The sequence below is a fragment of the Microtus ochrogaster genome, chromosome 10 (assembly GCF_000317375.1).
Source record: "Microtus ochrogaster isolate Prairie Vole_2 chromosome 10, MicOch1.0, whole genome shotgun sequence".
NCBI lineage: Eukaryota > Metazoa > Chordata > Mammalia > Rodentia > Cricetidae > Microtus > Microtus ochrogaster.
The window spans coordinates 44,651,936-44,665,537 of NC_022016.1; the positions used below are offsets into that span (position 1 = coordinate 44,651,936).

The 13,602-nt window shown below is 54.5% G+C and overlaps 1 protein-coding gene across 1 annotated transcript in view; it reads left to right on the forward strand.

The window, feature by feature from the left end:
• Window positions 1-2,049: 2,049 nt before the first annotated feature.
• Igsf21 (immunoglobin superfamily member 21) overlaps window positions 2,050-13,602 on the forward strand; it is a 221,177-nt gene continuing 209,624 nt past the window's right edge. The window contains exon 1 of the mRNA XM_026782072.1: window positions 2,050-2,582. Within this exon, the coding sequence (XP_026637873.1) occupies window positions 2,510-2,582 (73 nt within the window). The 5' untranslated portion in view covers window positions 2,050-2,509. The remainder of the gene's footprint in view (window positions 2,583-13,602) is intronic.

Consider the following 13,602-nt stretch of genomic DNA (forward strand, 5'->3'; position numbering starts at 1 on the left):
TAAGGGACAAACCCGTGATCTTCTCTCATTCAACCCTTCATTCCTTCTTCCATCCATCCAGTACTGAGTGGAGACCTGCCATGTGCCACTGCTGAAGGTGACCAGTGCTTTTTACGTAGGGTAATGTTCAAGGACAGTGTGGATAGTCAGATGACTTGGAATCGAAGGTGGGTCCACTGAGGGTCTAAGATTCCAGGTCTAAGATTCTCCGTAAAGACGCACATTTCCTTGGTCTCAAACCTTTTCTTCTAGCTACCTTCCCCATAGATGCTGTTCTCAGAAGGCTCCATGGAGGCAATTCCCTGACCCTCTGAGGCTCTCCAGGGCTCTCCCCAGCTGCTTGAGAGTGGGGCTGATGGGGAGCATCCCCCAGGTAGGCAGGGGTTACAAACACTACTGCTCCTTTCATCCCCCAATGGCAGGGCTGGGTAGGTGCAACCTGGAAGCCTTACCCACACAGCCTTCACTTGAGGAACTCTTGCCCGTCTTCCCTCACCTGGCTGCCCCCTAGTGCAGCTGGGCTCCAAGATCATGAATGGTGTTTGTAGGGGGGTATTTTGGCTTGTTGCTCCTTAGGCAGGGAGCCTCTCACTCAGAAGGTTTGGAAACCTGGGTAGCTTTTTTTCCTGAGGCAGAAGCAGAGGGGTGGAAGGGAGAGCCTGGCAGGAGCGAATGAGCAAGGGTTGTGCTCTTCCTGCAGCTGGGTTAGGCCAGAAAGAGGATTTGGGAGAGATGCCCTCGAGCTCACCCTCAGCAGCTTGAAGATGAGGAGCCTTGGGGGAGGGGCAAGAGAGAGCAAAGAACAGCCAGAGGAAGGATAAAGGCCCAAGACTCCTGCGTTCACGCCAGATCCAGCCCAATCAGGCTGGCAACCAATTAGTCTGATTCAAAAAAAAAAAAAAAAAAAAACCCACGTAGGGACAAACTGTAATCAAACACCTATTTATAAGGGTTTATTACGATCATTATTATTATTTTACTGAGAGGATCATTCTAAAGCTTGTCAGGTGAACGTATGCGTTCAGATCTAAATAAATGCAAATCGCTCCTTCCCAAGGAGCAGAGGGGCTGGGCAAGCCTGAGTTGCAGTTGGGAGTCCACGTGCTGAGGCTGCAGAGGGCAGAGGAAGGGAGCAGGTTACTGTGTGGGGCATCCTGGCACCAGTCTCTACCAGTACCTGCCAAACCATTGCTCACTGCCCACCTCTCTCCCAAGGACCACAGCCAGTGGAACTGGCAGTGTACCCATTGCCCATTTGAGTAAACTGAGCAACAAATGGATGCAGCCGCGGTATAATGAGCCCTGAGTCCTGGTTTGTGGGCCCAGATTCACCCCCTGGTCCTGCTGGTCATTCTGGACCTTGTCAGTCTAACTTCTGGTACCTTGTGTAGCTTCACTCCCCGCCCAGCAAGAACTAAGAGCACCTGGTTCCTCTTCACGTGGCAGTAGACCCCAAGATAGTCGTACCTCTCTTGCTGGGTCCTGCCTGGATGCAGAATGCAGCTGCGCAGGGTGCGGGGGTGGATCCCTTATTTGTGGAACACTGAAGCCCCGAAGCCTCTAAGGAGGACATTCATGGTGTCAAAGCCAGCCCCGACGACCCACAGACCCCCTCCCTCCCGTCTCGGGGGGAAGGCATCTCTCCTAAAGGGAGGGTGCTTACATCCATCTAGATCATGAAAGGGGGCGTCTAGAGACACCGTCAGGTGGAGGTGGGGGGCCGGTTCGGGTGGAGCAAAGCGTGGTGTGTGTGTGTGTGTGTGTGTGTGTGTGTGTGTGTGTAGGTGGATGTGGCTCACAAGCAAGCACTTGTAATGTGATGGGGGGCGTATATAGGGTAGGAGCCGAGGGGGAGGGGGCGAGTTCTCCTCTCTGCAATAAATCGGCTTAGCGGACGAGAGCCGAACAGCCCAGAACGGATTAAAGAAAAGTCTGTAGAATACAGCGGCGAGAGTGGCACGGGGGGGCGGGGGCTGGGGGCGGGGCGGCGGGGAAGGAGGAAGAGGAGGGGGCTCGAGAAGAGCGAGCGCGGGGCAGAGCGCAGCGGTGCGGGCAGAGCTTAGGCTCCAAACTCCGCCGCTGCAGCCACGGATCCGACTTCAGCAGCCTTGGGCGCCGCGCGCAACCGACCAGCCGGGAACAGCTGCACGCCCCAGCTAGGTCCGGTGCAGCCCGGAGCAGTCCGTGCATCGCAGAGCAGCCCTGCGCAGGCGGTGCAGTCAGTACATCTGGTGCAGCCCGGAGCATCCTAGTGCAGCCCAGAGCAACCCGGTGGTGCATCCCTTAATAAGCCGGGGCAGCCCGATACAGCCCAGAGAAGACCCGGGAAGCGTGGCGGCCCGGTCGTGGTAGCATGGGAACGTCCCCGTGGCGCCCCGCGCTGCTCGTCACCGCCACGGCCGGCGGCCCGGGTCACAAGCGCGTCTGAGCCCATGGCGAGGGGACCCACAGCCGCCACCACGATCGCCGCCACCGCCGCCCCGGCCAGCTCCGTCAGCTCCTGGGCACCATGCGAGCTGCTCCAAGCCTCCGATGCGTCGCTGCCTGCCTGCTGCTAGCCGCGATCCTGGACCTGGCGCGCGGTGAGTGTGCGGGCGCCCGCGGGAGCCCGGGGCCAGGGGACGCGCGCGGGGACCGAGAAGGGCGCGGGCCCGGGTGGCTCTGCGAGTCTCGGGCAGCAGGCACAGTCCTGGAGTAGGGGCTTTTGTGCAGCGAAGCTTGACAAGAGAAGACGGGTGTTTCGGAGAAAGCCTTCTTGGGTCTGTGCCAGGGTGTGTGTGTGTGTCTTTGTTGCTTCTGTATGTGAGTGTCCGAGAATCAGTCGTGTGTGGAGAGGGCAGGGGAGTACATTTAGATGTGCCGGTGTGATGGTGTGTGGGTCTGTGTTTGTGAGGGGTGTCGAAGAGTCTAAATCAGTTACGGGGAGGTGTGGGAGAGAAAGTCTGAGTATTTGGGGGTGTGAACTCCTTCAAGTGGGTATGAAGTGTGTGAGTGAGTGTCGCCGCATGTGCGAGCCTGTTAGGAGGAGGATTGTGAGGTGTGGCATTTCACGTGTACCCCTGGTGTGCTCGCTGGCCCCTGGAGGGCTATGTAAAAAGCTGGTGACTGTATTTCTGTGATTTGCGGGGCAGGAGTGTGCTTGCCTACACGTGGAAGTACAGGACTTCAGGTCCTATAAGCTTGTGGTCTGGGAGCAGGTGCTGCGTGAGGGAGCTTGGGGTTCAGCTGTGCAGAGAACTCTGGTCACATCTGGGGCTGGAGGGAAGTCCAACGGCTCGGCTTGAGCTGTGTGTGTGTCCTGCATGGACTTGGCCCTGGACTGGGCTGAACCAAATGGAAGGGAACTCGAGCTCAAAGGGTTGCCCAGAGCCAGCAGTGCTGGGCAGTTCTCGGGTGCCCGGGTTGGGGTTGCCTGGGAGGAGGGGCATCCTGCCCAGCACTGCCCTCTGGTGGGTCTTAAATGCTGTGGAAGCCAAACCTGACGACCTTTCCAGCAGGGAACAGAGACAGATGCCTGGCGAGCAAGGCAGAGGCAGGACCCACCAAGAGTCATGGGTGGGGATTCCTGAGGGCCTAAGAGACAGAGGCCCTTCCCCAAGTCAAGTCACAACCAGAGTAGGGCTCCCCGCGGGAGGTGGGAGAGAGGATGTGAAGAGTAACCACTGTCTCCAGCCCAGCCTTGGCCTCTGTCCTGTAGAGGCCATGGTGATGGGTCAGGCCTTGTCCCCCATACTGGGAAGGGCCTATGAGCTCGGGATTGTCCTGCGTGGGGGGTGCCCCTGAAATAACCTACACTCTTCAACGCCCTGTCTTTGGCTAGACTTAGTCTGTTGATGGGAGGATTTGAGTCTTGGAAGGTGGTCCTGTAGGCAACGGGAGAGGGGCTGGTGTGACCCCAAGGTACTTTGTACCTCCTATCCTCAATACGAGCAAAGATTTTTCCGAAGTGTGTCACATCCCGCTGTAACTTTGGGAGTGAGGGCTCCCCCTTTGGGATGCCTCTAGAAGGAAAGATGGTATGTGGGAGGGTCCGGGTCCCAGCGCCACCGTGAAGGCGTGAAGGACTTTGTGGGGAAAGGCACTGGAGCCCTCACCTGGACACTGGAGGGAGCGGAATTGGGGGTTGGGGACCTGACGGGAAGCACCCCTTTCCCTCAGCCTGGGATGCGCATAGTGAAAAGAAGCAGGGAAGGGGGTGGGAAGAACCGGGTGGGGATCCCCGACTGCGTCAGGACCCCACCCTGTGAGCTGGCACCAGAGCTGTGAGCCCTGGCTCCGGCTTGGCTGCGGAGAGCTATCCCGGCTCACTTGAGCCTCACATCAGCTCGCTAACGTCTACGGGCTGCGGGGAGCGCTGACTCCCGGTACCCTGGTGAACGAGTGGAACCAGGACTCGCGGGTGGGAGGACACTTCGCCTCTCAGCTCCGCAAACCCAGATCTCTCGGATTCGAAACTTTGTGCTAAATGCAGGGACCCAGGGGCAACAGAGATTCCTCTTCTTGAGATCCTCCGGATAAAGATACACTTTCCCTTTCTAGGCTAGGCCATCTTTAGAGGCGGGATCGCGAAGAGAGTCCTCGCGAGGCGTGACCGGCGGGCTGTGCCGGAGGAGGGCGCCTTTCCTACAGGCGGCCTCGATACCCACTATCGGTGCACCTGGTGTAGCTTTGCGGAGCCACCTGCCAGGAGGATGCCTGGGAAGAGAGGGGAGGGTAGATTCCAGGCAGCACACCCAGAAACACGCTGGCCCTCCCGGAGGAGGAAAAAGACCGTCATTACCGCGGGACGGGTACCACCAGTGTGGTGGCAGAGCAAAAAGGCTGAGTTGGAGCAGTGCCTATATACCCTTCACAACACTCCCGTGCTCCGATCTCCAGCACCAGGCTCTTCCAAGAAGGCCTTGTTTCCCTGGGCTCCGACATCACCTAGGGACTCCCTGAAGCACCCTGAACTGGGCAAAAGGAAACCGCACACTAAAGAGAGAATGTGCGTCAGGCTGAGGAGGTGGAGGGAGAAATGAGGCTCTGGGCTTGCCTGGTTCAACTCTGGAACATTCTCCACTGAAAGCGGTGGGCACTGGGCAGACCTAATTAGAGCTAAAAGGGTCCAAGGGACCTGGCCTGCTGGAGTCCACGGGGCTGGGGGTTGGGCGGCTCTACAAGTTTAGCAGCTGGGTGTCATCAGGTGTGGTCTGAGGGCTGGCTCCACGATGTTCATTACCGTAGGGGCTGCGGTGCTGTGAGCAGGAATTTGGACTTAACACATAGTCCTCTTTCTGCTATCCCCCATCCCACCCCCTGCTGTCCGGGGACACCACACTCCTCTGCTGGGGACTGAATGGGGGCCTGGCCGAGACTAGCTATGGGACCTGAATCCACCATCCAGCCACCGTGGTCCCGCCTCTTCCTAAACCGCACCTCCCACACTCAAGAACATTTTTCTGGGAGGTCGAGTTACTGAATTATTATAAATGGGGGTTTTGTAGACTCGGGACAACTTCTGACTTCCGGGCTCAATGAACTTTGTGACTTTCACCTCTAACTCCCCAAATCCCAGTGCCTTGAGCGGGAAGGATGCTATGCTTCTGTGCTGACCTAGTTTGATTTAGACCAGTGCCCAGACCTGGAATTGTCTTTGTTCACTGTATGTATGTATGTATGTATGTATGTATGTATGTATGCATATGTATGCATTTTGACAATCCAAGACCACTTCTAGCTATCCTACCTAGCTAGAAGATATCCTAGCTGGAATCCGTGGTGGTTTGATTTCGGCTTTTCTCCTTAATAGCTTCCATTGTAGTGGTCTGTCCTCATTTCTGCCTCAAGATGGATTCACAAACCTATTTTTACAGATTAGGAAACTGAGGCTCCACTCTTCAAGATTAATCACAGACAGAAGCATGGCTCCTTCCAGCTCCCTCTTGGCCCTGCCCCACACCCTCTTTCCGCTGTTCCTTCGTTCAGCAGAGATTTCCAGTGGGCAGGGTGTGCCAGCCAAGGCTGCGTGGGGCGGGGGGATAAGTAGTCGGGGGTGGGGAGACGACACTCTCAGGGATGCCTCTCTGCCTGGGTCCCCTGAAGATGGATCGCTCGTACACTTGCATCTCGCTCTACTCTGGCAAGCCTGGCAGAGAGGGGAGGAGGTGATGGGGTTTAGGGAAATGTTCTGGTTTGTAGCCATCCAGGACTTGAGCTGCAGAGGCCAGTCATGAGGAGATGGGAGGCCAGTGGTTCTGCTCACTGGTTCTTAGGATCCTAAGAGTTTTTGATCTGGGTGACTGGCAGCCTCTCTTTCCTTTCTGTCCCTCTGACATTCCTTAGCCCAGCAAACACTCATTTGTACACTCAGGCCATGCATATTGTGTGCAGTATGGTGCTGTGGACCTGACCAAGCAGGGGAGCAGCCACCATAATGAGGCTTGCATCTCCGTGGGAGGTGGATCCTTTGCTTAGTGGAGGAAGGGGCTGCGAGTGCTCCAGCCATGTGCTTTTTCTTTCATATTTCCTTTAAGTAGTATACACCCTCTGAGGCATAAAATTAGTCCCATTTTTGCAGAGGAGGAAACCTAGGTTCAGGGGAGTTAAGTGACTTTGCCAAGGTCACCCAGTCAGTAAGGGGTGAGCAGGGGTCAGCACTGGGCTGTCTGCCTCCCAGCCTGAGCTCTTTGACCTGGGGAGATTGATACTCCCTACTTTCCTGGGACCCAGGTCTGTCTGAGTACTTCATCCTTCACCAAACTCAAGGTGAAAGAGAATTATTCAGTATGTTCATCCGCACAGATGGGAGAGGGCGTGTCACTGGTAGACACTGTCATCATTAAGAAAATCAGTGGGCATCTGCCAGGGACAGGGTATACCTGCAAAGAGAAGGACCATCAAACATGACCTCATCCCAATGTGTGTGTGCATGGGGGGGGCATGTTCCTGAAGAGATAAACCCTCTCTCTTTTCTTTCCCAACCTTTCTTTCCCCCACCTTCCCTTCCTTCCTATACTTTTTCTTTCTTTCCCTCCCCTCCTCTTCCTACTCTCTTCCCTTTAAATTCTTCCCTTTCCCACTCTTTTCCCTCCCCTCCCCTCCTTTTCCTCCTGTTTTGCACCCTCTCTCTTCCCTTCTTTCCTTCCCTCCCCAGCTCCTTTACCTCCCCTCCCCCACTCACTCCCCCTTTAAAACAACAGACAAGCTGAGAATCTTCTCATCAGTGGAGACTTGGAGTTTCTGCCAGGTCCGAAGCAGTCCCCACCCAGCCGCACTGTTGTCCTTGAGGGCGGATGTGGCCCCTTGGAGTCTGTGCTGGAGGTGCCGGGTCTTCCATTTGAAGTACAGGCGGTGGAGAGTACGGTGTCACCCCTAGGAGTGTCCATTCTTAGGAATAAGTCTCAGGTACAAACAGGGTGGCCAGGCCCCACTGAATGTTTCCAGTGGATCAGAGGCAAGAGCAGGGCCTGCTGGCTGGTCAAGGCTCCTCAGAAGGAGCTCCTGGATGCAAGGTGAGGGACTGGAGGTAGTCACTGTGGAGCCCAGGGTCTTAGCCCAAGAAGGAATCTATGCTGGCATCTCTGCCAGCCTCTCTCACCTCCTGGCCACACAGATCTGCTCTGGGTTTCACTTAGAAGCATTTCCAAACTACATGGCAGCGAGTGAGCCAAGCTCTTCAGGTTGCATGACTCCAGCCAGAGCTGCTCCCTCTGACATTCGTGTGTCTTCAGGGAAGAACTGGCCTCAGCTATAGGCAGGTGTGGCCCTCAGGTCAGGCCTCCCTGGGACAAGACCATCAGATGGAACCAGAATACTCTGTGGAAGAAGGTGGAGAACCACTTAGGTGGCTCCCCTTGCCAATGAAGCCCTTAGAAGCTACCCTTTGTCGTTTCCCAGGGCCTGGTGTTGGTGAGACTGGCCTCCCTCTCAGGAAGAGAGCTGATACGGAGCCAGTTACAGTGCGGAGGCATTTGAGATCCTGAGGGTTCCAGTGGTCGGGGTCCCCTGTGTTCTTAGCACATTCAGCTCAAGACGCAGGTGTTGACTGGGAATCTCCCCAGTCTCCTCATCAGCCCCTCTGGAACTGGAACCCTCTAGAGGTGATGTCAACTTCCTGAAAAGAACAGCCCTGGATCCTGTATATGGCTCTCAGTAACACTGGGAGGACCATGTGGTCCACTGGCAAGAGGTGGCCGGTCCCATCTCAATGTTCTGCCTTTCCCTGGAGGCCAGAGCCCCACTGAGTGCCATCTGAGACCCACATTGTCATCTCTTCTGAGTGAGATGGGGGTTTTCTGTTTGTTTCTGCTCATTATTGCGTCTTCCCCTAACACATAGTGATGCTCAGAACTGGGCTATTTGGATCAATAAGTCACTTTTAACCTTTAGACTCATATGTCCCTGCTTAGAGGAGCCAGTAGGCAGCTTCCTGCTTCTACAGAAAGCACATGACGAGGTTTACAGCATGTGAGATTTAGTCTGGATAGATAAGAGAACTGCCTGGCTGGGAAAGCCTTCTGCTCTTGGAACAAGCCTCTCTTGCAGAAGACTGGCAGGTCATCAGAGTGGTCGCTGGATGAATGAATGATGTTTTCCAGTGCCTGACCTCTCAGACAGACCCTGGTCCTGGCTTGTCTCCTGATGCTGCTCTGTCCACCACTGGCGGAAGTGTGAGGGTGTGCCTCCTGTCCAGCTCTGTGTATCGTCAGGACACGGTCACTCTGGCTGGTATCTGGGCAGACCAGTCAACAGTAGAAGATGGCGGGCGGAGCCAGTCAGCTCCCCAGGAGCGGGGAGGACACTGCCCTTGGCTGGCGCCAGATGTTGGAGATGAAAAGGAAGAAGGAAGGGGATGGAAAGCATTTGTTGAACAGTGACTCTAGACCAGCCAGATGTACCCACAGTTTGTGTTACACCCTCCTGGAACCCCTATTTGTGAGACAACCTCTCCATTTTGCAGACTAGGCTATGAGACTTGGGTAGCTTCTGTGGCTGTCCCAAGGCCACCTTGCAGTAAGGGGGGAGGGTCGGGGGCAGCTCTTCCAGGCCTCTCTTTGCCTAGCCCTCCTCAGCTCTGAGGGCTTCCTGTTACTAACTTGCAACTGACTGTGGGGGGGCACTTTGATATCCCTGAAAGGGTCAGTGCCACCACAAGGGCTCCAGAAGAACCTGCTAGAAAACACTGGGAAGGACACCTAGGCCTGCTGGGTCTACCTCCTTCTCATCCCTATTGGCCCAGTACCCAGTGCTCATGAGTTCCATTCCTCACTTGAACTGGGGTCAGAGAAGGCCACTTCCTGGCATAGTGTACCTGGACTTGTCCCTGCCCACCTCAGTCTTAGCTGTTTTGTCTTTTAAGGGGCAAGAGCAGGAGACTGGGGGCGTGGCTCCATTGTTAGAGCACTGGCCTACCACACACAGGCTCTGGAATGGTGCCACACACCAGGAATGGTGACACCTGCCTGCAACTTTATCCTAGAGATGGGAGAATCAAGAACTCAAGGCCATTCGTAGTTGTATAGTTTGAGGCCAGTGAGGGCTACATGAGACCCTGTCTCACACAAATAAATGTAAATAAATAAAAAGCAAGGGCTGGGGGATGGAGGGAGATTTTCCATGACACACTCCTGGTGCAATAGGGCCTGGGGTTTGTGGTTTATAAGTTTCTGTCAGGCTACGTTGACTCGCCCATCCCTGGCTTGGCACCACTGCGGGCTGACTTTGAATCCACTAATAACGGCCACCTCAGAACTAACGTGACCCTCATGAAAGATCCCCAGGGTGTGGACACCTATCTACACAGTACCTCTCGGCTTAAAAACAGTTGTCAGAGAGAGCGAATCATTAAACGGGTGACAGAAATGGGGCCTGGTGATGAGAGAGCTGGCCCAGGAAGGCTGTGTGGACAGGGACACAGTAAGCCTTTGTTTAGTTCAAAGAGTCCCAGAGTCACAGTCACACACAGCTTTGAATTGCTACAAACACAACATCATAAGCTAAGTTAAAACCTTAAGGTGTGTGTGTGTGTAGTTTATGTGTGTGTGTGTATGTGTATTGTTTGTGTGTATATATGTGTGTATGTATGTGTGCATGTGTGTGTATGTGTGTGGGGTGTGTGTATGTGTGGGTTTGTATATGGGATATGTGTATGTGTGTATGTGTGTGTGTGTGTGTGTGTGTGTGTGTGGTTTTATTACAACGTCTTTCACTGTCAAGAGGTTGCATACCCCTGATAGTGAGGAAGGGGTCCAAGGAAGATGGAAGAACAAAATTCTACCACTGAGCCAAAAGTGGTGGCCAGCGACCAGACTGGCCCTGGACAGACTGTGGATGAATAGCAGGGAGAGGTTGCTGCTACTCAGGCCCAGGATTTGGTCTCTTCTTGGACCCTAGGAGCCAAAGTGAGCCTGACCCTGTAAGTGGGAGCTCTCTGGAACTTCTCTGGGTGATGAATGGTTGCGGGTCTGCCAGGGCTGAGGTAGCCTCTGGGAAGATACACTGCCCTTTGGGGACTGTTCATGGCTCCCTGTGTCCTGAGTGGGGCCTTCCAGGACTTCACAGCCTGGACCACAGCTAAGACTGATGGGAGAGGGTACTATTTCTGGAGAAACTTCTAGTCTTCAGCAGGCACCTGCCCGGTCAGGTCTTGTCTCCAACATGTGTCCCGTGTATGAGCTCGAGGCCGCAGTCACCGCTCCCAGCCTTGGTTTCCCCAAAGGCACAAGTCATGTAAGGCTGCTGGGATAGGCTTACCAGGGGAGGCGAGGAAGCCTTGGTGCTGGTGAAGAACAGGTGCACGGGCTGTGGCTATTATAAACAACTCCTGGCTCTCAGAGAGCGGGTGGAACCCCTGCCCAGGGCCCAGACAGGTTGACACAGTGCAAAAACCTTAGAGTTCCAAACTCTTAGAACAGCAGAGTGTTGGAGTCGGAGGAGAGAGACGTGGACTCTTCCTCTTCCTCCAACTGTTTGTTCGTTTCCTTATTTCAGCACTGGGGGCCTTGTGTGTGACAGGCACAGTGGCCTTCCGAGCCACAACACAGACGGCTTTTGTTTTTTTTTTAAACTTTGTTGTTGTTTTTTAGATGGAATCCCTCTATGTAGCCATGTTTGTCCTGGAACTTGTAGACCAGGCTAGACTCAAACTCACAGAGATCCTCCTGCCTCTGCCTCCCAAGTGCTGGGATTGAAAGAGTGCACCAACACCACTGCCCGGCACTCTTATTTTTGATACTGAGGTTCGGTAAATTGACCATGCTGGCTTTGAACTTGCATAATCCTCCTGCCTCAGTCTCTTAGCAATCCAGATCTCAGGCTTGTGCTCCTGACCTAGCTTGTTTTCCCTGTTACTAAGACACATCTAGAAGCAAGGGATGAGAAGGACTCTTTCCTAAGCATGTATGGAGTAATTCAGGGGACGTGTTCCAGCTTCCCATCCCTGAACCACCCAGTGAGAAGATTTCTGGGGTCTTCTAGTGCCTGGTGGAGAGTTGGCAGCAGTCCAGGGGGTGGGGACCGTCCCCAGCCTCATAAATCACAGGGCCGCCAGGGAGTGGGGCAGCTGAGCCGCTGGGTTTCTTTACCAAGCATTCCCCTTTGCCCTTTTGTTTCTGTTACTGCAGAGGCTCCCCGATGGCCTTGTTTGTCACTACTTGTGGGCTCTCCTATTATCTCGCCAGTTCCTTCCCTTCCTTCCGGCTCGCTCACTTCCCACCCGAAAGGAAGGTGTCCATTGGGACTGCCCTGACATTTTTCTGGGTTGGATGGGCAGTGCAGAGACTCTGGGTCACAAAGGCCAGGCTGGGGGTAGGCAGGGGATTGGGAACCGCGTTTGTAGTTGGCACTCATGGTTCGTTGCCTGATTCAGCCTGGCTGGTATTTCATCAAGCAGAAATTCAAGGTGTATGATAGCCAAAGGCCAGGTGCCTGGCTCCAGGGAGCAGGTGAACAGCTGCTAATTGTCATGGGGGCACCTACTGTCTCAGGCAGGGGTGGAAGGAGCACTGTGGGGGTGACCATGATGGCCATTTCACAAAGACCCCTTTGTTCACTTCTGCTGCCGAGAAGTGGGTCGCTGCTTGCTGGGAGGGGAAGCGGTGTGTATGGCCGGGGATGGGGGTGGGGGTCTGGGGCCTGCCACTTGACTGAGGAGCTCGAGGTGGCATAAGGCAGAGGCAAGGAGGTGTGGAGGCTCCTGAGGCTGGTACTGTCTGGGTGGGCAGGGTTAGTGGCTTCCAGGATAGCCAGGGATGTAGGGCGTGGCTTCTTGGCGCAGGGCCCAGCAAGGTCCTCCCTGTGGTCCTCTCCTTTTCCCCCCTCCATCCTCCTTTCCTCTGCTCTTTTGTACAGCAGGTGAAGATTGCATGGTCCCTGGACCAGGGACCATATTGGGTTCTAGAAATCCGAAGGATGAATGAACTAGTTCTGGCCTTCATGGGACATAGAGTCCAGGGCCACAGCTGTTGACTGTCATGGCTGTGGGGCCAGGGAGATGGCTTGGTGGGTAAAGTGCTTTCTGTGGGATCCCCAGAACCCCTGAAAACTCCAGGCATGGTGCACACCCATAACCCCAGGGCTCGGGGGAGGAAGGACAGAGACAGGTGGGTCCTGGGAGCTTGATGACCTGACAGTCTAGACAAAGGAGGTCCACCAGGATCTGTGAGGACCTGTGGAGATGCAACTGAAGAAAGGCTGAGGTCCAGCATCAGCCTCGGACCTCTACATACACCTACATGGGGTGGGAGTACACCTGTACACACATAAGTACACATACGTATATACATACACAAATACACATGAGTAAATACACCCATGCAAATATACACACACATAAACACATACATGCAAACATACATGTACACACATATACAAACTCTCACAGACACCCGCATAAAAAGATAAAACACTAAGCAAAGTTTCTCAGTGTTCCTTAGACTGAGTCAACAAGGTTCAGTCCCAGTGACCACACAAGCCTCTTGGCATGGGGGCTAGTGACTGATGGTACATCTCTACCTCAGCAGGTCCCACCTGCAGGTTGGTCTGTGCCATATTCCTTTAAGATGGAGAAAGGTGTTGCCATGACGAGTGGGGTGGGGGTGGGTGTTCTTGTGTCTTTTCTTTTTTCGACTGTCCTCAGGGGATGCCACCCATCTTGAAATCTCTGCCCCCACCTGCTAGCCTCCCTGTTCAGCAAAAAAATAATGAGCTGGAAGCTAGCCTGAGCTACATAGCAGGTACCAGGCTAGCCTAGGCTACATAGCAGGGCCCTGTCAAAGGCAGAGTTCCATCACTGGGTCTGCTAGCCTTCCATAAGAGAGAGGGAGCAAGATGCCTCACATGCCAGTCTGGCTCTCTTTGTCATTGGTTTCTTGGTCTATTTAAAGCAACTGGTGTTGGCTTGCCATTTGGGACCATGATTTAAATTCTCACTCTCTCTTTCTTTAAAGTGGCTTGATCTAAGTAAATAACAAGGGGAGTTAAAGAAAAATGTTAAGTGCAATTCAGAGCAGGTGGCACGGATCAGGTGGTCTGCGGAGGGGGTGAGGAGTGTGAGTGTGAGCCACTGAGTGGGGTGGGAGCTTTCGATAGACAAGGAAGGGCTGGGGCTTCAGGGGCACCACC